The 27,090-nt window shown below is 44.3% G+C and overlaps 1 protein-coding gene across 2 annotated transcripts in view; it reads left to right on the top strand.

Annotated features, from left to right (window-relative positions):
• The window catches only part of LOC149813271 (propionyl-CoA carboxylase), a 216,146-nt gene that overhangs the window by 136,321 nt on the left and 52,735 nt on the right, over positions 1-27,090 (top strand). For both annotated transcript variants that reach the window (XM_089990900.1, XM_089990899.1), the window contains exons 9-14: positions 6,631-6,745; positions 6,923-7,113; positions 7,237-7,353; positions 8,520-8,600; positions 8,854-9,092; positions 9,541-9,580. In XM_089990900.1, coding sequence (XP_089847026.1) covers positions 6,631-6,745; positions 6,923-7,113; positions 7,237-7,353; positions 8,520-8,600; positions 8,854-9,092; positions 9,541-9,580 — 783 coding nt within the window. The remainder of the gene's footprint in view (positions 1-6,630; positions 6,746-6,922; positions 7,114-7,236; positions 7,354-8,519; positions 8,601-8,853; positions 9,093-9,540; positions 9,581-27,090) is intronic.

The following is a 27,090-nucleotide window of genomic DNA, read 5'->3' as shown; positions in this document are numbered from 1 at the left end:
ATATGTCTATCTATATATATAAATATATATATATATTTATTTTGTAAAACCCGATAGGGGTATTTTTGTAATTTCACCCTGTACACGCATATCATTGATATGCTTTTCTCCTTTTCTTTTTCCTTTATTCTTTTTCCTTTTTTTGCTTTTTTCTTTTTTGTTTTTATTCACTTGAGAGGGGTCCACATAGAGTCGTTGGACCCCTCCAACGGTCATAAATATGACCGTTGGAGGGGCTCCAACGACTCTATGGGAGCCCCTCCTTGGGTCCCTTGCTGTGTATAAATAAGGGGCTCAGCCCCATGTATTTGCTAAGCTTCTCTTGAAGCATTCTATGAAGTGAGATATATTTTTTATCTTCTTTTTGTGCTTGACCACTTTTGTGGTTTATTTTGCCCTTTAGTGGCATCTTGTGTATGTGCGTGCTTCCGTGCTTTCGCTTGGAGACATTGCTCTTTTCATTTGGCACTTCATTACATGGTATTAGAGCCTTGGCTAAGAAGACTTCATTGGATCCTCCGTTGACAAGTAATACCTCTCCACTCTCTTGTCTTATAAATTTTTCTTCTAATGGCCAACAAAGATGCAAAAATCGATCTCTCATTCAAATTGGATGGGACCAATTATCGCATGTGGGCGGCCGCTATGTAGAATAATCTCAAAGGTAAAAGGCTTTGGGGTTATGTATGTGGAACCATTCCGGAACCACAACTAAAGAGTTAACTAAATTTGAAGGAAGTGAAGAAAAAGCCTTGAATGAAGAAGAAAAAGAAAAGGCTATTCTTGATTACTCTTCTAAAATGGAAGATTGGGAAAGTGAACATGCTAAAATCTTGGCATGGTTCATGAATAACGTCGAATTGAAGATTTGTGCAAATCTTGCAAAATTCAAGAAGGCTAATGAAGCATGGTTTTTCATGAAAGGTATGTACAATCAAAGAGACCTTGCTAGGCACTTTTTTCTTCAAGAAAAGGTAAGAGCTACCAAGCAAGGTGATATGAGCATTAGGGACTATTATAGTGCCCTATCCTCTTTATGGGATGAACTTGTCCTTCTCGAACCGCAATGGGAAGGAAGTGCTATTACTATGAGACAAGAGCAAATGGAAAAAGAGAGGTTCTTTTAATTTATTCATGGGCTTCGTCCCGAATTTGAACAACTTAGAGGATCTCTACTTCATAGAGCCTCTACTCCTCTAAGCGATATTTTGGCCGATTTATGTCAAAAAGAAACCCGTTTGGCCTTGAAAAGGGATGTTGATGAAGTACATGCCGTGTCTAGACCCGACAACAATGTAAGATCATATAAACCACCACATTTTTTGGAAGAATAATGGTGGAGGAAGGAAAATCATTTGTCATAATTGTAATGAACCGGGCCATATTCGTCCCGATTGCCCTAAATTCAAGAAGAAGGTAGCTTCCGTGGGAGAAACTCCTCCAATCATCAATGAAGATTCAAAGAAGGATGGTGACATAAAGGATTCCATCGCTCATCTAACCGAAACTCTTCAACAATTTATGAAGATGAACGCCTCTACATCATCATCCTCACCTTCCACTTCCGGTGCCGCCATTTCTTCATTCCCAGGTATGTCTTCTTGGATTCTTGATTCGGGTGCCTCTTTCCATATGACTCCAAATGCATCACTTTTGTCAAAACCAAGTCTCAATAAATTTAAATCATATGTATCCACCGCCGATGGAACTTCTTTAAATGTTGAGGGTATTGGAAACCTTGAGAAAATTTATGACCAAAACAAAGAATTTTTTGTTCCCAAAATCCGAATCATCCCAAAACTTAATCTAAATCTTTTCTCCGTCTCTCAAATTACCGATTTTGAATGTAATGTCTCTTTTTCACCAACCCATTGCTATGTGCAGGATCTCCGGTCCGGGAAGCGGATTGGGCAAGGCCATAGAAGAGGGGACCTTTACTATATGGATTTTTTGTCTTTGCCATCCAAATCATTTTGTAATCATGTTCAATCCAAAGATATTGAGACTTGGCATAGGAGACTTGGGCACCCTAGTATTTCTAAATTGTACCTTTTTCCATTTTTGTAAAAATTTTGTAATACAAATACTTTTACATGCAATGATTGTATTCTTGGGAAAATTCACTCTCTTCCATATTCTCATAGCAATTTTGTGTCAAAAAGGCCTTTTGAACTTGTGCATTCCGATGTATGGGGACCGGCACCCGTTATGTCCAAAGGAGGCTTCTCTTACTATGTTTCTTTTATTGATGATTTTACTAGATACACATGGGTTTATATTATCAAGAATAAATCCGATGTCTTCACCAATTTTAAAGAGTTTCACGCTCTTGTTCAAAACCAATTCCAACACAATATAGCCATTTTTAGATCCGACTCCGGAGGGGAATACATGTCTAAAGACTTCCAAAATTATTTTAAAACAAATGGAATTTTGCACCAACGATCTTGTCCTAAAACTCCGCAACAAAATGGTCTTGCGGAAAGGAAACATAGGCATTTAATTGAAACCACAAGCACTCTTCTTGTGTCTAAATGTGTTCCTAAAAACTTTTGGGCCGAAGCTCTTCTTACCGCAACATATCTTGTGAATCGTATGCCCTCTTCCTCTTTGAAAAATGTTTCGCCCTTTGAAAAATTATTTAAAATTACTCCCGATTTTAATAGACTAAGAATCTTTGGATGCAAATGTTTTGTACTTAGTCTAGGACAAGATAAGTTGTCACCTAAAGCTATTGAATGTGTGTTCATTGGCTATGGTGAGAATAAAAAAGGCTATAGATGTTATGATATTCGAAACAATAAATTATATGTGTCGAGAAATGTAAACTTTATTAAAGAACAAAATGGTTTCGATATCCACACATCTAAGGAAGACATCGATTATTCTTTTCTATTTGACTTAGCTCCTAGAATTGAGTCTCCTGAGGCTATTTCTTGTGATACTAGTTGTGATGGGATTTCACATTATAATAATATACAACAACATGATAATACCTCCCAAAATGAAAACCTTAATGATATAAATGTCTATACCCGGCGGATAGGAAATGAACATCAACCTGCTATTGACAGATACTCTCAAGACATTTCTTTAGAAGAATCTACTGACAACCATCTACCTAGGAGATCTTCTCGTACCAGTAGGCCACCACAAAAGTTTGTGTCCTATGAATCTTTTTCTCCGAATTATAGGACTTGTCTTATGTTAATACATTCGTATCACGAACCTTCCTCTTTTAAGGAAGCTAAAGATCACCCACATTGGATTGAAGCCATGAAAATCGAATTAGAGGCTCTTAACAAGGCCCAAACCTGGAGCATTATTCCTCAACCTTTAGGGAAGAAGGCAATTGGGTGTAGATGGGTATATAAAGTCAAAACTAAATGTGATGGGTCTCTTGAAAGATACAAAGCTCGTTTGGTAGCAAAAGGCTATGCCCAAGAATATGGGATTGATTATGAAGAAACCTTTGCTCCCGTGGCCAGAATGACTAGTGTACGAACCTTAATTGCCTTAGCATCCATCAAACAATGGCCTATATACCAACTTGATGTTAAAAATGCTTTCTTAAATGGAACTTTATGTGAAGAATTTCTTATGGATCCTCCGCCGGGTCTTGAAATTGGGAAAGGCAATATTCTAAAAATAAACAAAGCTCTTTATGGGTTAAAACAAGCGCCAAAAGCTTGGTATGATCTTTTTAGCAAAGTAGTTCTTGATAATGGTTTCTCCTCATGTTACACTGATACTGCTTTGTTTGTTAAATCCTCTAATGAATACATAACCATTTTGTTATTATATGTTGATGATATGATTATCACAGGTAATGATAAGAAAGGTATTGATCTTATTAAAAATATTCTTAAGAAAAATTTTGATATGTCTGATCTGGGTTTTTTGAGGTATTTCTTAGGAATTGAAGTTGCATACTCCCCCAAGGGGTATGTCCTATCTCAGATGAAGCTTGCCTCTGATATTATTGCTAGGTCTGGGCTAACAGATGACAAAAGGGTGGAGACTCCAGAAGTGATCAATGCCAAGATGAGAGCCAATGATGGCACTCCTTTAGCAGATCCCACACCTTATCGTCAATTGATTGGATCCTTAACATATTTATCTATTACCAGGCCTGACATTTCCCATGCTGTTCATAGTGCAAGCCAATTTCAGACTGCTCCTACCACCACTCACATGGCAGCAGTAATGAGGATTATCAGATATCTAAAAGATTCCATAACTAAGGGAGTATTCTTATCCTCTTCTTCACCTCTTACTTTACTTGCGTATACTGACTCTGATTGGGGGGTAACCCCGATGATCGTATTTCGACCACAGGTTATTGTGTGTTTCTTGGGGAGTCACTTATCTCTTGGAGGTGTAAAAAGCAGCGTAAAGTTTCTCTCTCATCTACTGAAGCCGAATATCGGGCGATGGCCACTATCACAACTGAGATTATATGGTTAAGAAGCTTACTTAAAGATATGGGTGTCTCATTCTCAACTCCCTCAAAGCTATGCTGTGACAACAAGAGCTCCATTTATATCGCTAGCAATCATACTTTTCACGAACGAACGAAGCATATTGAGATGGACTGTCATTATGTTCGAGACGAGTTTTTACGAGGCACCATTCAACTTCCATATGTTCCTACCGAATATCAGTTGGCGGACTTCTTCACCAAAGCTTTGCCTTCGCCTCGCTTCTACTTCCTCCTTAGCAAACTCTCGGTGATCTCACCATGTGTTTGAGGGGGGGTGTTAAAATATGATGTATATTTATATATATATATACATAGATTACGACACATACACATATATATATATATATATGTCTATCTATATATATAAATATATATATATATATTTATTTTGTAAAACCCGATAGGGGTATTTCTGTAATTTCACCCTGTACACGCATATCATTGATATGCTTTTCTCCTTTTCTTTTTCCTTTATTCTTTTTCCTTTTTTTGCTTTTTTCTTTTTTGTTTTTATTCACTTGAGAGGGGTCCACATAGAGTCGTTGGACCCCTCCAACGGTCATAAATATGACCGTTGGAGGGGCTCCAACGACTCTATGGGAGCCCCTCCTTGGGTCCCTTGCTGTGTATAAATAAGGGGCTCAGCCCCATGTATTTGCTAAGCTTCTCTTGAAGCATTCTATGAAGTGAGATATATTTTTTATCTTCTTTTTGTGCTTGACCACTTTTGTGGTTTATTTTGCCCTTTAGTGGCATCTTGTGTATGTGCGTGCTTCCGTGCTTTCGCTTGGAGACGTTGCTCTTTTCATTTGGCACTTCATTACATCCACTCCCCTCCTTTATCGGCCCCAGGCCTCCCCCTTCTCTGCCGAGATGGGCGCGGAGTCGTTACGCTCTGCGTAACCCCCCTGCCCCTGCGCCCCCCTTTCTGTTTTGTATTAGGTTTTATCGGGCAACCCTTATCGGGTTGCCCTTTTTATTTAACAGGGCAGAAAAATTTATGGGGTGGGGCTCGGGTCCGAACCCGAGACCTGCAACCCGGCCCCAAGTCAACATGGATCCACAAGTTGGATCCAACTGTGGATCCTCGGATAAGTTTTAAAAATAAAATTTTATTAAATTTTAATTTCACATTATACGTAAAATTTTTACCCCCATGAAAATGGATCCGCAAGTTGGATCCAAGTGGATCCAACTATGGATCCTCGAATCCGCTTAATATATATACATATATATATATATATATATATGTATATTTCTATTTTATTAATAATATTAATATTATTTATTTATGATTATACATATATATATATAGATATATAAAAATATATATACATATGTATATGGATCCGGTATATGGATCCCATACCCATCTACGCACCCCTATTGAATGATTATTCTCCAAATTATTTAATTAATTAAAAATTATTGTACTTATACGTACTTATCAAATTTACGAGGTAAATGTATGCAGAAAACCCCCATTATGGGTCCTGGATCTGCAATTTGGATCTAGGCCCAATTTGCATAATTTTATAAAATTTTCGGGTTTTACAGAAGATGCATTTGCATGTTCCCTACTCTTAATTGAGCTCTAAAAAGAACTCCAACTTTTAAGTTATTGACATTAGATATATTTTTTAGGGTCATATTGTTTGTATAGTAGCCTTAATCTTTTCCTTATAACATTGTGTATCTGCAAGCAAAACTAGTTTTATATCCATCTCCTTTAGCACTCATGCAGATCGGGTTTAATTGCTTTTTGATTCGGGTCAAAATTTTTATTTGTTTACATCTCTACATAGGCATGTATGAACAAAGAAGCCAACCATAACAGGAGGAAGAAAAATGTAAAAGATTTATCCCTAAAGTTCTGTTTGTAGGCATGAATTGGTCTTTCCAAATGTTCTTGATTGTTAGAATTATTAAGCACATGGAAGACTATGATTTACCTTATTCTTACATTTCACAAATTCAGTGTGGCTGTTATTGAATTTCATACCTGTTTATTTTTCACCAACCTGGGTTTTAACGGGTCGCATTGGAGAGCTTGATTATGTAGTTATTTTTATATGATGCTAGATACAATATTTCCTCCCATAGTATTAAGTAACAACAGTATATCACTTTTGTTGCACCATACATAGGTTTATGAACTGGGATGGAATTGGAATGACTTCAATGAGCTGGCACAGGGAGTGTTAGCTGGGCATCTTCTGGAATGTGGTTGTCAACTTACTGGGGGATATTACATGCATCCTGGTACATTTTCTGGTTCTTGCAAGTGTATCTCATAGGCACATCCATGATCGCTGTTGAAGCTTGACCTTTTATATCATGTACTAGCTTTGACATACCTGTGTTATTCCTCTGTTGAAATTGTTTGTGTTCCAGATCGATGATCTGCTGATTCTAATAACTAATAAGTATTTTTTTCAGGGGATAAGGATCGAGACCTCTCTTTTGAACAGCTTTTAGATTTGTCACTTCCATTTGCAGAAGTTAGCTTTGACGGAACAGTTTGTGTGGCTAAAGCAGAAAAAAGCGGTGGGGTCTTAAATTTTAATACTTGTGCACAACAGCTGCTGTATGAAGTTGGAGATCCTGGTGCTTATGTTACACCTGACGTGGTGAGTTAGAAACATTTGTTGGTGTTATTTTGTTTCTTGACTTTCTCTCCTAAGGGCACTTATTTTTAAACCATAGAACTATTAATACTTCAGAAATGCTGACTCTATATCTCCTCAAAACAGGTTGTAGATTTTCGAGATGTTACTTTCCATGCTTTGTCGAAAGATAAGGTTCTTTGCTTGGGAACAATGCCATCTACTGAAAAGTTTCCCAATAAGCTACTTCAGTTGGTTCCAACGGTAAAATATTCTGACATTCCAGAATTGAAGATTACGGAAGATGTACAAAATTTGAATCTGCCAAGCTTGGAATATCTGTTTATCTTCCCATACTTATGGCGTATGTTATCAGCATAGGTTTCTATGTGCAGCTCGATGTTTATTCCTTTATCATACTTCTAGTACAATTATGTAAGAACTATTGATGCTGCCAAAAAATCTAAAATTTATTATGCTTTTATTTCATGTTTGACCTACATATACTAATTCCCATCAATTGGATTTTGCAAAAAATAATTCTCATTTCTGATCAGGTTAGAGAAATTCAACTGCTGATGCACACCCAAGTTTGATACCATGTTTCTACACTTACACCGAGCCTGTATCTAAACCAAGTACTATTATTTTCTTTATCTATATAAAGTTTCTTTTGTTGTTTTCTTCATTTTTTCCTTGTAAATTGAATTTATTTTATAACATCTTCATATGGCTGTTTATGTGTTTTCTCTTATCTTTTCTATGTGCTTAGCAGTATCTATTTATAAGAGATCCATTACTGGGAACCATCTTATATATGTCATGCTACGGTATCTTCCCGTCCTTACATGCCTGTCATAATGTCATGCCAGACTCTACGTGGGCATCCATTGGACAATGTTTAAGCAGATTTCTGTATTGCAGATGCACATGAAGACAGCACACAGAAATATGAAAGTGTATAGGATTTCTTTTGTGTGAAACTTATTGTTGTTCAAGGATATGAAGAAAAATAAGTGGTTAATTTTCAAGATATTTGTCTGTGAAATTTGTTTTGTATTCAACTATATATAGGTTAACATGACTTCTAATTATGCTCAGTGGAATCTGGAATGAGTTCCCTTATCACTTTTAAGAATATAAAATGTATGTTTTCAAATGGAATAAAACAATATAAGGATAGCGAGAGACTGATTGAAACAAGATGGGAATATATAGATAGTTGGATTCAAAAGGAAATACTCTGAGGTGATGTGCAACTTTTAGCAGATTGTAATTTTTTTCTTTTACTTCTTTGCGACATGTCATCCATTTTTTTTTGGAAAAAAAGAGGGCTAGAAAATGTGTAATTAGTGGTCATTTGTAAATTTCAGGTAATTGATTGATCTTTGTCATAGCCTTTTCTTTGGTATTGATAAATGTTTTTTCAGGATTGCGGATGGAAAGGTTGGGGAGAAATATCTTATGGTGGTTATGCGTGTGTGAAGCGTGCGGAAGCTGCTGACTTCCTGGTTAGTCAATGCATAATATGCTCATGTTAGTACAGCATTGATTGTGCTTTTCGATCTTGAATTAAATTCCCATGTGCACAAGAATAGGTTACTTTATGGGAGGCTGCATTAGACTTTATATCTTCTGCTAATTATTTTGTTTCAGTAGCATTTTTGTTAAATTTGGCAGCTGTGGGACATCATCACAACCTTGAAGTAATAAATTCCAATTTATCAGATGCACTAGTGATTTATAGTCAGATATATTCAACAGGTCAGGTCATGGACTGAAGAAAGAGTTCCTGGTATTCAAGATCATATCATTTCCTATATTATTGGTGTAGATAGCCTAAAGGCATCAAGCATTGATGAGCATAACTCATGTATGGAACATGTTATGGACATAAGACTCAGAATGGATGGACTGTTTGACTCAAAAAACCATGCTGTTCACTTTGTCAAAGAGTTTGAAGCACTTTATACAAATGGACCTGCAGGAGGTGGTGGAATCAGGTTCTCTGCATTTTTAATCAACTGTTGCATGTGGACGTTATCTTGTAATACCAACTGTCAGACACTGATCTTTTTTTCTTAAACAGCTTCACTTCAATTTGCTCTTTTAAATATTGATCTTATTGATGGTCCTCTCTTTTTCTGCTTTGTAGCATGTCTGGTTTGTGATAGTCAAAGTCCATTCCATGAAATCAAGTCAACTGTTTGTTTTGACAGGTCCATGTTCCTCAAAGAAAAGGAGGAAAGGGAATTTTTACTTAACATGCAAGAATGCTCTTTCCTCATCACTTCTGTTGATTGTGCATCTATGTTTTCATAATTCAAAGAAACAAAAATCTTGATTTTGCAGAATGGGCTTCAATTTCAAGAACTAAACATGCTGTGAATAGATTTTCTTTTTCCATTATGCAAGGTTAATTTGTTAATCAGTTTAATTTGTGAAATGCAGCACTGGGTGGAAGAAGGAGATAATTCTTCAGAAAGAATTGGTAAGAGATATTCTTCGATTCTTGGTGTTGTTGGGCCTTTTTCTTTAAAGTTGAGCATGCATGAAACACATTCATGCACACAACTTCGTTAGGTGATAATAGTTAATTTTCCGATAATACAGGTAAAGCATTTATCTGAATCTCATTATTATTCATGCAAAATAAAAGTCCAAATTATGGGTATTTATGCTACCTTATTTCTTTCAGGTATTGTTGGCGAGTCAAGATTTTTTAAAGATTATAAGTGTATGTGTAACAGTGTAAGTGTCACGGGCCTATTTCCTTCAATGGGCCAGCGCGGCGCGGCAGTCCTTCCTCACCGCTGCAAGCCTACTAGTCAGCTCGCTTGCCGATCGCGGAAGCTTGTAATAAGAGAGCAAGAGAGAATAGAGGGAGAGAAATTGCAATCACAAGAAGCAATCACAACGAGGGTGAACAAATGAAAGCTCAACGCATTTACTTCATTCACAATTTTGCCTACAGGTTATTACAGTTCAAGTATACGGGCTGCCCCTTCGGGGTATTGATTCTGTAACGCCCCAAAATTTCGACTTGTGATTTCGAAAACCTTATCGAAAAACCTTTCAAAGATTTAAAGTTTAATATTTAAAAACAACAGCGGAAGACATTTAGAAAGGAACACAAGTCAACAATCCTGGGTACGTTAGCTGAAAAACCATCATTCACATGTACAACATCTTAAAGGAATTTAAGAAATAAGGCAATCGATTAAAATCTGCAGTTTATTACAAAACGAGTCTTTTATTCCAAAGTTCAATAAATCTAAGAAAAACTCCAAAAAAGTCCCAGAGCCAAGCCGCCAGCAGAAAGAAAATGAATCTTGATCCACGTTGCACCACACCATCGGCCGCCAGTGAAGTCCTACTCCTCACCTACCCATAAAATGGGTCAGTTTCATAACAAACTAGTAGGTGCACGAACAGATAAGTAGAATGAAAATAAAACAGGACATTCATGAGATAAGTAATTATGATATTTAAGCAATTAAAGCAGTTGTAGTCTATTCTAGCAAATGTAATAAGTGCAAAGAGAAGCAGTGTAAGTCTCAGTCATCTACATTTATTCATAAAATTATTATTTGAGTTCTGATATTAACTGGCCTGTGGGTACGCACAGACGCGAAACGTAGAAACAGCCGAGACCGATCCGGGAGTTTATTATGTCAGGTGTTTTCATTAACCCGGATGGCTGACTGAGTCCGCTCCTAAGGGGACGGTCAGTGACCAAGAGAGTAAATCCCCAAAGGCATTCGTGGCCCATGGATGCATCCAACTTCTGCAGAAGTGCCTGGGAGTTACCACCTAGGATAATTTATGGTAATCCCATTTCCCCTAACTCCGATGACTGGGGAAAAACGAGTCTTTTGCTCGTGGGGTGGTTGTTAACAACCTGTCCATCGGAGTCTTTGTACCATCCATCCTCTCCCTTGATGAACCGTGAAGACCGGAAGGGTACGACGGGGGTTTCTTAACCGCCGCCCCATCCTACATGCTCTGGTCTATTAGACCCACTCGAGCATCTTGCCTGTGAAGGCGAATGATCACCTTTTTATGTGATCTCAGCCTTTTGCTAATGGCACTCATCGAGGTTGCCACAACCTCATCATCCCACCATCGTAACCCACATGGGCCGTACTTGTCCAAAAGTACGATCGTACCTTCCCAGAGGTACAACTACGATGAGAGGGCAGCATAATGGTTTATGATTCTTTTGGTTCATACGTAACATGAATTGCTCTCTGAGCAGAGGGGCCTGGGGAGGCCGGTATCATCTCATGGATATCAATAAGGAATTTCTTAATCACTTTGAGGTACTGAATGACCTCCCGTACTATTGTATCATACTTTTCTTCAGGTCTAATTACCAAAGTAAATTTGTGGGTTCTCGATAGATAGCCTATCACGAGGTTTTATAAATGTCTGTATTATGCTTGGCATGCTCGAATACTAAGAATCAAGAAGTCACCTCCAAGATTCATCAGGCAATAATCAATAAGGCATTTATAGTAACTTATAACAGTGAGCCAGGCGAACATACAAGAATAAGGTCTTTCTAGCAATGAGTCTACTCATAGAGCTTCAACAATAAGTATGAAATTTCAAAAGAATACAGATGCAGAAACACAACACAGACAATCACCAGTTAGGAAATTCTACGATTGAGAATGCATGCCAAAAAAAACTATTCTATCACAAAATCCTTATAATTTTATTTCATTCCTACAAACCCATCATGCGACTTTCCCCTACCTCGGGATGTCGTGCAGCTGCGTGCGTCTACGCGTGTAGATGATACGAGGCTCGGGCCGCGGAGCCAGAGCGGGGGTCCGATGCGAGGTCTGCAACAGTGCTACTCTAATTATTATGCGGAGAAGTAGAAAAATAAGCCTGCCTATAGGAGAAAAAGAGAGGCAGCAGGGGTGTGCCCCTGCTGGCCGAAAACCGAAAAACGACAAGGGGCGGGCCCTTGCCTGCAGACAACAACGGGGCGACAGGGGATGAGCCCCTGTCGAAAACTACTGAGGCGGCAGGGGGTCAGCCCCTGCCAACGCAAAGAAGCGGCAGGGCTGAGCCCCTGCCTGCAAAATAAATGTGGCAGGGGCTGAGCCCCTGCCAGAACAATCAAGTGGCAGGGGCTGAGCCCCTGCCAGAACCGATTAGGTGGCAGGGGCTGGGCCCCTGCCTGCGAAAATGAAGGTGGCAAGGGATGAGCCCCTGCCAGAACCGATTAGGTGGCAGGGGCTGGGCCCCTGCCTGCGTAAATGAAGGTGGCAGGGGCTGAGCCCCTGCCTGCGAAAATGAAGGTGGCAAGGGCTGAGCCCCTGCCAGAAACGTCAAGTGGCAAGGGCTGAGCCCCTGTCGGAAACATCGAATCGGCAGGGGCTGAGCCCCTGCCGATGGCGGTGAGGTGGCAGGGCCTCGGCCCCTATCCGGAAGAGTCGACGAATGGCAGGGGTTGGGCCCCTGCCAGACCGAGTCAACGAATGGCAGGGGCTGGGCCCCTGCCAGACCGAGTCATGGCGACCCCCAAAATGATGACGGCAACAGGTGCTGCAGGGGTGACTGGACCCCTGCTAGCCCTTCGACAGCCCCGGTAGAAAAAGAAAAATGGCGACAGGGCCCGAGGGCTCCCTGTCGACCCTCCGAAAGGTACAGGGGATGCGGGAGGGCGCGGCAGGGGCCGTGCGCCGCCTGTCGGCCTCCCGGCGAGGAGACAGAGGGGGGGGGGGGAAGGAGAGAAGAGGGAGGAGAAGAGAACGGCGTACCTGGAAGTGGTGGCCGGCGTCGGCGGCGCGCACAGCAGGGAGGAGACCGGCGCGGAGGGGGGAGCGAGGGCTGCGAGAGGGAGGCGTGACTCCCCTCGCCCTCCAACCTCCCTCAAAAAGGCGCAGGAGCAATCGAAAGGGGAAACCCCTGGTGGGTTTCCCAAACTTGCCCGCACACGTAGGGGAAAGAAAGGGGGGGGGTTGCGGCGCCCGAATGCTCGGGTTTTTCTTTTGAAAACTCTAAAATAAAAAGGGGGCCCGGGTCGGGTCCGGACCCGACCCGGCCCGGGTCCAAACAGATTTTTTTTTTTTAAATGGGTTTTACATCCTACCCCTCTAAAAAGAATTTCGTCCGCGAAATATTTATTACCTTGAAGAATCAAAATACAGGTCAGGATATTTTTCCCTAATATCGTTCTCAGGTTCCCAAGTACATTCGTCAATTCCATGATGTTTCCACCGAACCTTTACAAAGGAAATGGTCTTTGATCTAAGCACTTGGTCACGACGGTCGATGATCTCCACTGGTCTTTCTTCGAATGTCAAGTCCCCTCTAATGTCCACATCATCATAATGAATGATATGCGATGGATCGTGAACATACTTCTTCAACATGGATACGTGAAAAACATTATGGATCTGAGCATACTGCGGAGGTAACGCCACGCGGTAAGCTGCTTCTCTAATCCGCTCCAGGATTTCGAGCGGTCCGACGTATCTAGGACTCAGCTTTCCCTTCTTCCCGAACCGAAATACGCTTTTCGTCGGAGATACTTTAACAAAAACAATCTCACCAATATCGAAGGTAAGCTCTCGTCGGCGTCTATCTGCATAGCTCTTCTGCCGACTCTGAGCGGTACGGAGTCGTTCCCGAATCATCTGCACTTGTTGAGTATAGTGTTGCAAAACTATAGGTGCCTCCAAACTTCGTTCGCCAACCTCGTCCCAGTAAACAGGTGATCGACATGGCCTCCCATATAAAGCTTCATATGGGGCCATCCCGATGCTCGCATGATAGCTGTTGTTATACGCGAACTCCGCCAAACTGATGTGGGAATCCCACTCTCCCTTCCAGTCCATCATACAGGCTCGAAGCATGTCTTCTAAGGTCTGAATCGTACGTTCCGACTGCCCGTCAGTCTGAGGATGAAACGCAGTGCTGAACTTCAACTTGGTGCCCAACGCCAACTGAAGTTGTCCCCAAAACCTTGAAGTGAATCTAGGATCACGATCGGAGATAATCGAGACTGGAACACCGTGCAATCTCACAATCTCTCTAACATAGAGATCAGCGAGACTATCTAACGATTGGTTGAGACGGATAGGTAGGAAGTGAGCCGACTTGGTGAGTCTATCGACGATCACCCAAATCGCGTCATGCTTCCTCCGTGTCCTCGGAAGACCGACTATAAAGTCCATGGTAACATCTTCTCACTTCCATAGAGGGATCTCTATCTGCTGCATGACCCCACCGGGTCTCTGGTGCTCGATCTTGATTTGCTGACACGTTAAACACTTCGAGACATACTCAGCCACGTCTCGCTTCATACCGTTCCACCAATAGCTGCGTTGTAGGTCCTTGAACATCTTCGTGCTACCCGGGTGAATTGTGTACCTAGACTTGTGGGCCTCTGCCAAAATTTCATCTCGAAGGATCGGGTCGTCAGGAACCCAAAGGCGCTCCCTCAACCATATACTTCCATCCTCCTTCAGACGAAAAGGGGTATCTGCCAGTATCGCCTGAGCCTTCAACTTCTCGTAGCGTGCATCCGTTTTCTGTCCATTGATGATCCTCGTAAGTAGCTCAGGTTGAGCAACAAGGTGGGATAAACCGATTGAACCTTGAGTGATCGCGAAAGGTTCCCATGAGGCTAGGTCTTCGACCAACCTCCATCCAGCAAATAAAGCATTAATTGAAACTTCTGGTGCTTTGCGGCTGAGGGCGTCCGCCACTACGTTCGCCTTTCCTGGGTGGTAGGAGAGGGTGAAGTCGTAATCCTTGAGGAATTCAAGCCAACGCCGTTGTCTCATATTCAATTCCTTCTGCGAAAATAGGTACTTAAGGCTCTTATGATCGGTGAATGCCTCAAATTGCTCCCCATACAAGTAATGTCTCCATATCTTCAGTGCGAACACCACCGCAGCTAATTCTAAATCGTGAGTTGGGTAGTTCTTCTTGTGAATTTTAAGTTGTCGAGAAGCGTAAGCGATTACCTTCCCATTCTGTATCAGCACGGCCCCTAGGCCTGACCCAGAGGCATCAGTATAAATCACGAATCCGCCCTTACCAGAAGGTAAGGTCAAAATAGGAGCACTGGTAAGTCGCTCCTTCAACAACTGAAAACTCGCCTTGCACTTCTCGTCCCATAAGAATTTAGCCTCTTTCTTCAGCAACTTCGTCAGGGGTAACGCAATTTTAGAAAAAATCCTGAATGAATCTTCTGTAGTAACCCGCTAGTCCAAGGAAACTTCTGATATCACGCGCGTTCTTTGGTTGCTGCCAACCTAGTACAGCCTCCACCTTTGCAGGGTCCACGGACACTCCTTCCTTAGAAATAACGTGTCCCAAAAACATAACTTCCTCGAGCCAGAATTCACATTTAGAGAACTTGGCATACAACCGTTCCTTTCGCAAGGTTTCCAACACAATTACTAGGTGCTCTCGATGTTGCTCTCGACTTTCTGAGTACACCAAGATGTCGTCGATGAACACGATCACGAAGGTGTCCAAAAATGGCTTGAACACCCTATTCATCAAGTCCATGAAAGCTGCGGGGGCATTGGTCAGTCCGAACGGCATGACTGTGAACTCGTAATGTCCGTATCTCGTCCGAAAGGCCGTCTTAGGAATATCCTCATTCCTAATTCTGAGTTGATGGTATCCAGACCTAAGATCGATTTTCGAGAAAACCTTGGCCTTCTGCAACTGATCGAACAAGTCTTCGATACGCGGCAATGGGTACTTGTTTTTTATTGTGGCCTGGTTGAGCATTCGATAGTCGATGCACAACCGCAAAGTCCCGTCCTTCTTCTTCACGAAGAGTACAGGAGCTCCCCAAGGAGAAACGCTGGGGCGAATGAATCTCTGATCCCACAACTCCTGCAACTGCTTCTTTAGCTCCTCAAGCTCAGTTGGCGCCATTCTGTAGGGTGCTTTGGAGATTGGTTTCGTACCTGGTAGCAATTCAATACTGAATTCTACCCCACGAGACGGTGGAAGTCCCGACAGCTCTTTAGGAAAAACGTCGGGGTAATCGCGAACAATATCAAGCTCACTGATGGGAATGGGCATTGGATCTGACTGGATAACACTAACCAAAAAGGCAGTGCATCCCTTCCGCAAGAAGTTCTGTGCCTTAAGCGCCGAGATCATCCGGCTTGCTCGAACATGTCTGGGGATTCTGAATTCTACTCTCGAAGAGCCTGGAGGTGATAAAACGATCTTGCCATCACGGCAAAAGATCTTGGCATGATACTTGTGCAACCAATCCATGCCTAGGATGACGTCAAATTCAGTCATCTCCAGCAGGATAGCACAAACAGGCAAGTGCCGCTCTGCCACAACTACGTCCAATTCAGGTATGAAAGTGGTGCAAACTGTGTTCTTCCCAACGGGGTTATACACGTCTAAAGCATTATCAAGCGTTTTTACCGTTATATGCAATTGTTTTACGAATTTTTCTGAAACAAACGAATGTGTGGCACCACAATCAAAGAGTGCAAAAGCTGCTTGATCGGCAACAAGAATGGTACCTTGAACGAGGTCCCCTTTGGTCAATTGATCGACCGTAGCTGCATAAACTCGACCCGGCTCTCTGCCACTGCTTGGTTGTGTTCGCTGTTGTTGCTGATGAGGGGGTCGAGGAGGCTGAGATACGTTGTCGGTTCGCTTGAGGTCATCTGCTGCTTTCTTCCGGCAGTCGCGTATGAAATGGCCCATCTTGCCACAGTACAGGCATCCGCCCGTGTCCCGCGGACAAGATTGTCCCACATGAGGCCTCTTGCACCTAGGGCAGTTATCACTCGACGGTTGCCTGGGTGGTGGAGGGCCCTGTTGTCGCTGGCGTTTTGTTGGAGGAAACTGTTTCTTCCCTGCTTCAGTCTTCACTGGAAAAGGTGGTCGTTGCCCTGGGCCGCCGGAAAATGTCTTCTTTTGCTCACCACCTGACGTGGTTGACTTCTTGGCTTGCACACTTTTTTAACGCTCCCAATCCTCGTTCAGTAGGGTGGCTGCTGCTACTGCCGCAGAAAAAGTCGCGGGCATGCTGGTGAGAACCCTATGCCTGAGTCCTTCCTTCAGTCCGCGTATAAACTTCCCGGCCCGCTCATGATCATCCTCGAATAGGTGAGGACAAAAGCGCTCCCACCGTTGAAATTTGACGATATATTCGTTCAAACTTAAGCTTCTTTGACACAGCTCCAGAAATTCCACCTTCTTTTCCCTCGCATGAGGAGGGAAATAGTTTCCGAGAAAAACCCTTCGGAAGGCCTCCCACGGAATCACCTCAGCACCCGGAAACTGCACCTCCCGCGTAGTGTCCCACCATTCGCGAGCGTCGTCCTTCAAACGAAAGGACCCGAACATTGTCTTCTTATCATCAGGAACGGACAACACTTGGAACACCCGTTCCACCTCTTTAACCCAACTCTCCGCCAAGTCAGGATCAACCTTGCCAGAGAAAGTAGGAGGGTCCAGCTTCAGAAATTTTTCATATGTGGCGGTTGGTGCATTCCCAACAAGGGAACCTGGATCCTGATGGAGGCGACCCTGGTTACGAATCGCCTCAGCTAAGGAGTTGAGGGTATCCATCATGAATCCCCTCTGTTCACGCAACTCATCAGCCATGCTGTGGCTTGAGTTTCCCGCCATCCTTAAAAGCAACCAAGATTAAAGTCAAAAATACTGAAGACGTACAAGTAGGCATAAGTATAGAAGCAAGGCAAAAACATTAATCTTTATTACGAAAGTCAATTATTTAGAATTCAGCTGTGCTGGTACATGAGCAAAAGTTCTATTCTATAATTATAAATGAGTTCACAGACTCCAACAAAACTGGGTAAGTGCTACCTCCCCTTAGGGACGACTAGAATACTTCCTAAGATATTCCCTTCTATTGCCCGTGCGCCTGAATCTGCGCTTAGGGGTGAAGGGAAGTGGCTCCTCGTAGGAGGGCTCCTGCCCGTAAAGGGGAGTCGCCGAAGTATATTCCGGTGAGCCAAGACTATAATCTGAAGAATCCGTCGCAGGTGTGTATGTGGGTGATACACCGCCAACTGGGTCAGCTGGAGGGGGCGGTTGCTCGCCTGCAGTCGAAATTGCGATCTTGTCGTCATGCTCAGCCTTGTGGAGGCAGGCATCCATGGTGTGGCCTGTTTCTCCGCAGAAACCACACTCCGCTGCTAACTCAGGGGGAACAAAATCTCCCGATGACTCCTGTGGTGTCTGATGGTGCACCCGAATGTGTGAAGGCACGAAACCACCTTCTCGAGCATGCACCTCAGCCCACGCTGCTGCCAAGGGTATCTGGTAGGCGATCGGTAGTGCGAAGCCTTGCTCATCCGTAAAAATGGGTAGAGGAGGGCGGTTAGCCCAGTAACCAGCCCCGAACATCTCACGTCCGCCCCTCTCCCCTACGGAACGGCCACGTACACTACGCGTGCTCCTATCGCGACTACCATTAGAACCAGTAACCGGATCCATATATCCAACGGTACTACGAATAACACAAGAATATAATTTAGTCTAAACATGCTATAAAATATCAAAGACTTACTTACAGCGCGATGGGATGCTCAATAGTCAAGATTCACTTCTTTCTGATCTGGCTCTGATACCAAGTTGTAACGCCCCAAAATTTCGACTTGTGATTTCGAAAACCTTATCGAAAAACCTTTCAAAGATTTAAAGTTTAATATTTAAAAACAACAGCGGAAGACATTTAGAAAGGTACACAAGTCAACAATCCTGGGTACGTTAGCTGAAAAAACATCATTCACATGTACAACATCTTAAAGGAATTTAAGAAATAAGGCAATCGATTAAAATCTGCAGTTTATTACAAAATGAGTCTTTTATTCCAAAGTTCAATAAATCTAAGAAAAACTCCAAAAAAAGTCCCAGAGCCAAGCCGCCAGCAGAAAGAAAATGAATCTTGATCCACGTTGCACCACACCATCGGCCGCCAGTGAAGTCCTACTCCTCACCTACCCATAAAATGGGTCAGTTTCATAACAAACTAGTAGGTGCACGAACAGATAAGTAGAATGAAAATAAAACAGGACATTCATGAGATAAGTAATTATGATATTTAAGCAATTAAAGCAGTTGTAGTCTATTCTAGCAAATGTAATAAGTGCAAAGAGAAGCAGTGTAAGTCTCAGTCATCTACATTTATTCATAAAATTATTATTTGAGTTCTGATATTAACTGGCCTGTGGGTACGCACAGACGCGAAACGTAGAAACAGCCGAGACCGATCCGGGAGTTTATTATGTCAGGTGTTTTCATTAACCCGGATGGCTGACTGAGTCCGCTCCTAAGGGGACGGTCAGTGACCAAGAGAGTAAATCTCCAAAGGCATTCGTGGCCCATGGATGCATCCAACTTCTGCAGAAGTGCCTGGGAGTTACCACCTAGGATAATTTATGGTAATCCCATTTCCCCTAACTCCGATGACTGGGGAAAAACGAGTCTTTTGCTCGTGGGGTGGTTGTTAACAACCTGTCCATCGGAGTCTTTGTACCATCCATCCTCTCCCTTGATGAACCGTGAAGACCGGAAGGGTACGACGGGGGTTTCTTAACCGCCGCCCCATCCTACATGCTCTGGTCTATTAGACTCACTCGAGCATCTTGCCTGTGAAGGCGAATGATCACCTTTTTATGTGATCTCAGCCTTTTGCTAATTGCACTCATCGAGGTTGCCACAACCTCATCATCCCACCATCGTAACCCACATGGGCCGTACTTGTCCAAAAGTACGATCGTACCTTCCCAGAGGTACAACTACGATGAGAGGGCAGCATAATGGTTTATGATTCTTTTGGTTCATACGTAACATGAATTGCTCTCTGAGCAGAGGGGCCTGGGGAGGCCGGTATCATCTCATGGATATCAATAAGGAATTTCTTAATCACTTTGAGGTACTGAATGACCTCCCGTACTATTGTATCATACTTTTCTTCAGGTCTAATTACCAAAGTAAATTTGTGGGTTCTCGATAGATAGCCTATCACGAGGTTTTATAAATGTCAGTATTATGCTTGGCATGCTCGAATACTAAGAATCAAGAAGTCACCTCCAAGATTCATCAGGCAATAATCAATAAGGCATTTATAGTAACTTATAACAGTGAGCCAGGCGAACATACAGGAATAAGGTCTTTCTAGCAATGAGTATACTCGTAGAGCTTCAACAATAAGTATGAAATTTCAAAAGAATACAGATGCAGAAACACAACACAGACAATCACCAGTTAGGAAATTCTACGATTGAGAATGCATGCCAAAAAAAACTATTCTATCACAAAATCCTTATAATTTTATTTCATTCTTACAAACCCATCGTGCGACTTTCCCCTACCTCGGGATGTCGTGCAGCTGCGTGCGTCTACGCGTGTAGATGATACGAGGCTCGGGCCGCGGAGCCAGAGCGGGGGTCCGATGCGAGGTCTGCAACAGTGCTACTCTAATTATTATGCGGAGAAGTAGAAAAATAAGCCTGCCTATAGGAGAAAAAGAGAGGCAGCAGGGGTGTGCCCCTGCTGGCCGAAAACCGAAAAACGACAAGTGGCGGGCCCTTGCCTGCAGACAGCAACGGGGCGACAGGGGATCAGCCCCTGTCGAAAACTACTGAGGCGGCAGGGGGTCAGCCCCTGCCAACGCAAAGAAGCGGCAGGGCTGAGCACCTGCCGGCAAAATAAATGTGGCAGGGGTTGAGCCCCTGCCGGCAAAATAAATGTGGCAGGGGTTGAGCCCCTGCCAGAACAATCAAGTGGCAGGGACTGAGCCCCTGCCAGCAACAGCCGAGTGGCAGGGGCTGAGCCCCTGCCTGCGAAGATGAAAGTGGCAGGGGCTGAGCCCCTGCCAGAACCGATTAGGTGGCAGGGGCTGGGCCCCTGCCTGCGAAAATGAAGGTGGCAGGGGTTGAGCCCCTGCCAGAACCGATTAGGTGGCAGGGGCTGGGCCCCTGCCTGCGTAAATGAAGGTGGCAGGGGCTGAGCCCCTGCCTGCGAAAATGAAGGTGGCAGGGGCTGAGCCCCTGCCAGAAACGTCAAGTGGCAGGGGCTGAGCCCCTGCCGGAAACATCGAATCGGCAGGGGCTGAGCCCCTGCCGATGGCGGTGAGGTGGCAGGGCCTCGGCCCCTATCCGGAAGAGTCGACGAATGGCAGGGGCTGACCGAGTCAACGAATGGCAGGGGCTGGGCCCCTGCCAGACCGAGTCATGGCGACCCCCAAAATGATGACGGCAACAGGTGCCGTAGGGGTGACTGGACCCCTGCTGGGCCTTCGACAGCCCCGGTAGAAAAAGAAAAATGGCGACAGGGCCCGAGGGCTCCCTGTCGACCCTCTGAAAGGTACAGGGGATGCGGAAGGGCGCGGCAGGGGCCGTGCGCCGCCTGTCGGCCTCCCGGCGAGGAGACAAAGGGGGGGGGGGAAGGAGAGAAGAGGGAGGAGAAGAGAACGGCGTACCTGGAAGTGGTGGCCGGCGTCGGCGGCGCGCGCAGCAGGGAGGAGACCGGCGCGGAGGGGGGAGCGAGGGCTGCGAGAGGGAGGCGTGACTCCCCTCGCCCTCCAACCTCCCTCAAAAAGGCGCAGGAGCAATCGAAAGGGGAAACCCCTGGTGGGTTTCCCAAACTTGCCCGCACACGAAGGGGAAAGAAAGGGGGGGGGGGTTGCGGCGCCCGAATGCTCGGGTTTTTCTTTTGAAAACCCTAAAATAAAAAGGGGGCCCGGGTCGGGTCCGGACCCGGCCCGGGTCCAAACAGATTTTTTTTTTTTTAAATGGGTTTTACAGATTCACCTGAACCGGGCAGCTTTCATCAGACTCAACAAAAGCAAAATAGACTCTAAGCGCAACTGTACACTGTAAGTCGCAAGGGAACATGCTCTCCCCTTCAAATCATGCGCCGTCCTCGGCGCCATCTGTTTCGTGGTAAGCCCTGACTTCAGTTGGGTAGCAGCTGTTCATTCGAAATGCAGGCTCCCACGTTGGTTCTGCTGTTTCCTCCCACTGCACCAAGTATTTCTTCGCTTGTCCCAAGTAGTTGACCTTGTGGCGAAGGATCTGACTGAGGTGCTTCTTGGCCCGTTGTGCTGTCGGGGCCTTCTGCATGATGGGAGCGCGTTGCGGCACATTGTGTTCCGGGTCTCCATCATCTGGATGGAACTGCTTGAGGTTGTACACGTGGAACACCGGGTGCACCTTGAAGTCTGGGGGCAACTCCAGCTTGTATGCCAGCTTGCCCACCTTCTTTGTGGTGGTGAAGGGTCCCTCATACTTTCTGAGTAGTCCGCGGTGCCGCCCGCGGAAGATGCTTGTGCGTCCAAGATATAACTTCACCAACACTTTGTCCCCAACTTGGAATCCTGCGGGCCGACGATGTTTGTCCACCCACTTCTTCATTCTCCTTGCCGCTTTGTGTAAGAATGCCTTCGCCAACTCATTTTGCTCGTGTCAGTCGCGAACAAACTGATAGGCGAAGGATAGTTTTCCCTTTTCTTGTGTGGCAAGAGTGTGCGGGGTCAGTGGCTGCTGCCCCGTGACTATCTCAAACGGGTTGTGGCCTGAAGACTCGCTCTTCTGCAGATTATAACAAAATTGTGTCACATCAAGGAGCTTCACCCAATTTTTCTGATTGGCACTAACAAAGTGCCTAAGGTACTGCTCCAGTATCTCGTTGATACGCTCTTTCTGCCCATCTGTCTGCGGATGAAAGCTTGTTGAAAACAGCAACTCAGAGCCAAGTAGCCGAAATACTTCACGCCAGAACTTGTCCGTGAAGCGAGCATCACGATCACTCACAATGCTCTTTGGTATGCCCCAGTGCTTCACCACATGCTTTACGAACAACTCTGCAGTCTTCTCTGCAGGGCACTCCTTGGAAACTGGGATGAAGGTGGCATACTTTGAGAAACGATCCACCACAACCAAAATAGAACTGAGGCTCTCTATCTTCGGCATACTAACAATAAAGTCCATGGAGATGCTATCCCAATGACGTTTTGGAATTGGTAGAGGCTCAAGGAGACCGACAGACTTCTAGTTTGTCCCCTTATCTTGCTGGCATATGAGGCATGTCCGCACATACCCCTCAACGTCGTCTCTCATCTGCGGCCAATAGTAGCCGCGCTCAAGGAGTGCTAAGGTCCGCTCCTGACCAGGATGGCCGGCCCATAGTGTATCATGGCACTCCTTGAGTAGCTCTCGGCGAAGGCTTCCCCACCGTGGCACAAAGATGCGTCCCCCTTTTGTTACGAGGATGTCATCCTGTAGCCAAAATGGCCGAGTCTTTCCTGCCTGCGCCAGAGAAACAAGGTGTTGTGCGGTCGGATCCTGCTGCGTACCCTTGCGGATGTGGCTCAACAATGCACTGTCCAAATGCATTTCAGAAGACTCCGCGCACGCAGCTGTCAATTCAGCCGTACGGCTCAGGGCATCCGCCACAACATTGGTCTTTCCAACCTTGTACTCCAAGGCAAAGTCGAACTCAGCCAAAAACATCTGTCATCGAGCTTGTTTAGGCGTCAACTTCTTCTGCGTCTGAAAATAGCTCGTGGCCACATTGTCCGTCTTAACGACGAACTCGGCACCCAAAAGGTAGTGTCGCCAGGTCCTGAGGCAATACATAATGGCGGTCATCTCACGTTCATGCACTGTGTAACGCCTCTCTGCATCTTTCAGCTTGCGACTCTCATATGCGATCGGATGACCATCTTGTATAATAACTCCGCCAATGACAAAGTCTGAGGCATCAGTGTGGACTTTAAAGGGTCCCGAATGATCAGGCAGTCGCAGCACCGGCTCCCTCACTAAGGCTTTCTTCAAGCCATCGAAGGCATCTTAGCACGCTCCTGTCCAGAGCCATACCCGATTCTTCTTTAACAAATCTGTGAGGAGCGCAGCAATGAGGGAATAACCTTCGATGAAACGCCGATAATAGTTTGCCAAACCGAGGAAGGACCGCAATTCTGGCACTTTGCTTGGCGGAACCCATTCCTGGATGGCCCTTATTTTCTGCCCATCCATACGCAGCACACCACGCCCCACAACGTGGCCAAGGAAGTTGATCTCCTCCTGCTCGAAGAGACACTTCTCTCGTTTGACACAGAGGTCATTCTCCTTCAGCACTTGAAACATTGTTGTAGATCACGATATCATCCGTGTAGACTACCACAAAGTTGTCTAAGGATAGAAGATCTGGTTCATTAAAGTCGTGAACGTGGCTCGAGCATTTGTCAACCCGAATGACATTACTAGAAATTTGTAAGCACCATAGCGGGTGACGCAAGTTGTTTTCGGCTCATCACCTTCGGCAATCCTCACCTGCCAGTAACCCGATCGTAGATCTAGCTTAGAAAAGATACGGGCACTGCTTAGCTGATCGAACAAGTCCGCTATCAATGACAATGGGTACTTGTTCTTCACTGTGACCTTATTCAGAGCACGGTAATTCACACATAACTGTTTAGAGCCATCATGTTTCATCTGGAAAAGGACTGGGGCACCAAATGGGGCTTTTGATGGACGAACAATGCCTGCGTCCAACATCTTGTCTAGCTGCCTGCGCAGCTCCTTTAGTTCAGCTGGCCCTATACTGTATGGGACCATTGCGGGAGGCTTCGCTCCCGGGGTCAACTCAATCTTGTGGTCGACCTCATGTCTTGGCAGAAGACGCTTTGGCAATTCCGGAGGCATCACCCCCCGAAACTCCTCCAATAGTGGGGCTAGGGTCGGAGGCACTGCTGCTTCTACCTTCCCTTCATCTGCACGCACTGCAACTAAGAATGTCTGCTCCCCATGCTTGACACCCTTCTTCAATTGCATTGCCGATAACACTGAAGACTTGCCTTTCTGCGTAAGGCACTGCACTGTGTGGGACAGGTCTGACCCCATAATCATCAACGTGTTAAACTTTGACAGCATCATAACATTCTGGCTTCACAGAAACTCCATACCCAGAATCACCTTGAAATCGTCTAGGGGCACCACAGAGAAGTTGGCTTTGCCGACCCAACTCCCCACTTGAGTAGCCACATCTCTTGCTTCACCAAGGATGAGCTTGGCCTTAGAGTTTACTGTTTTGATAGTCCTTTGCTTTGGCCCAGTTTTCAAGCCCAACCGCTTTGCCTCTTCCCGCGAGACAAAGTTGTGTGTGGCCCAAGAGTCTATCATAACTGAAGTAGACTTTCCATTCATAATGACTTTTACGTACATAAGTTCCTTACTGACCTGCATGTTTTTAGCTGCGCAACTTTTAGCTGCGTTAATCGATCGCATGGCCCCCATCCTTGGTTGCATGGTCTCAGTGTCACTGCATTCAGTATCGCTGCATTCTTCCCGTGCAGCATTGACTTGCCTGTCATCCTTTACAAGGCGCTTTGGGCACTGCCGGGCGATATGTCTTGTTAAAATGTATCTAATATATATATATATATGTTGTATATTACATCAATACCCGATAGAGGTATTTTTGTAATTTCACATAGTTGTTTTAGAAAACAACTATTTTTCTTTTTTGTCTAAATGTAATTTTTATTTTTGTTTTTTTAATTCTTTTTTATTCTTTTTTGAGGACCTAAAGGGGCTCCAACATAGAAGTCGTTGGAGCCCCCAACGGTCACAAATGTGACCGTTGGGGGCTCCCAACGACTCTATGGGAGCCCCCTTTTGGCCCTCCTTTTTCATCCTCTTCCTCTTGTATAAATAGGGGTGAACCCCTTGTGTATTCTCATCCTTGAGAGCTTTTCTCTCTTCTCAATAAGAGGCTTTTTATATTGTTGCCTTCTTAAAGGCTTGTGCTTGTATTGCCAGTTTGTGGATTTGTGATATTGTCTCTTTTATTCATTGTTGTAAGTGCTTGTATGCACTCTTTATATTTCCGCAATATCTCATTACATGGTATCAGAGCCACTCGATTCTTGAAGGAAAGGTGTGGTTCGTGTATCTCATATTTTGTGAACATCTTCTCACTTCTTGGCAACATCATGGAGACAAAGATTGACCTATCTTTCAAGCTCAATAGAAAGAATTATATGATGTGGGCATCGGCTATGGAGAATAATCTCAAAGGAAAGAAGCTTTGGGGTTTTGTCATGGGGACCGTTCCGGAACCGAAGCTTATGCTCACAAAGATGAAAGAAGGTCAAGAAAAGGCTCTTGAGAGAGATGCTCGCCTCAAGGCCATTGAAAGTCATCAAAAGGAAGTGGAAGATTGGGAAAACAATCACGCAAAAATCCTTGCGTGGTTTATGAACAATGTGAAACTTAAGGTATGTGCAAATATAGCTAAATTTCGTAGAGCCAATGAGGCTTGGTCCTTTATGAGGGGTATGTATACCCAAAAGGATCTTGCAAGAGCATACTTCTTGCAAGAAAAAATTAGAACCACCAAGCTATTAGAATGTGGAATATGGATTGGATATGGATCCGATATCGGATCCATATCCATCCACGAGTTTTACTTTAGCTGTATTATAATGTAACATGTGTTACTTATAAGGGGCAATTTTGTCCCTGTAAATTATAATTGTAACCCTATACTAATAAAGGCACGAGTGCAGCAACTGAGACATTAAGGGTTGCCGACTTCTCAAGAAAGGTTCTCTCTCTCTCTCCCTCTCTCTCTCTCACGTGTTTTCACATGGTATCAGAGCACGCTGTATTCCTGGGTGAAAAAGGATCTTCTTCCTCAGCGACGTGAACTACCAAATCTGTTCACGCGCACTAGCCAAGACTGCTGCAGCAAAAGCCGAGTTTTCAGAACTCGTGAATCTGCCTTCCTCAGCAACATGAATCAGTTCACGTAAATCAGCAAAAGCCGAGTTTTCAGAACTCGTGAATCTGCCTTCCTCAGCAACGTGAACCAGTTCACGTAAATCAGCAAAAGTCGAGTTTTCAGAACTCGTAAATCTGCCTTCCTCAGCAACGTGAATCAGTTCATGTAAATCAGGTTCCCATTTTTTTTTCCCTATTCCTTTCTGTAGGCATCTACTTCTTGATTTGT

This window comes from Nuphar pumila, chromosome 16 (genome assembly GCF_984573655.1).
Source record: "Nuphar pumila chromosome 16, dmNupPumi1.hap1.1, whole genome shotgun sequence".
NCBI classification, from domain to species: domain Eukaryota; kingdom Viridiplantae; phylum Streptophyta; class Magnoliopsida; order Nymphaeales; family Nymphaeaceae; genus Nuphar; species Nuphar pumila.
Note: the sequence above shows the minus strand (reverse complement) of the source record. Positions and strands in the feature narration are given on the sequence as shown.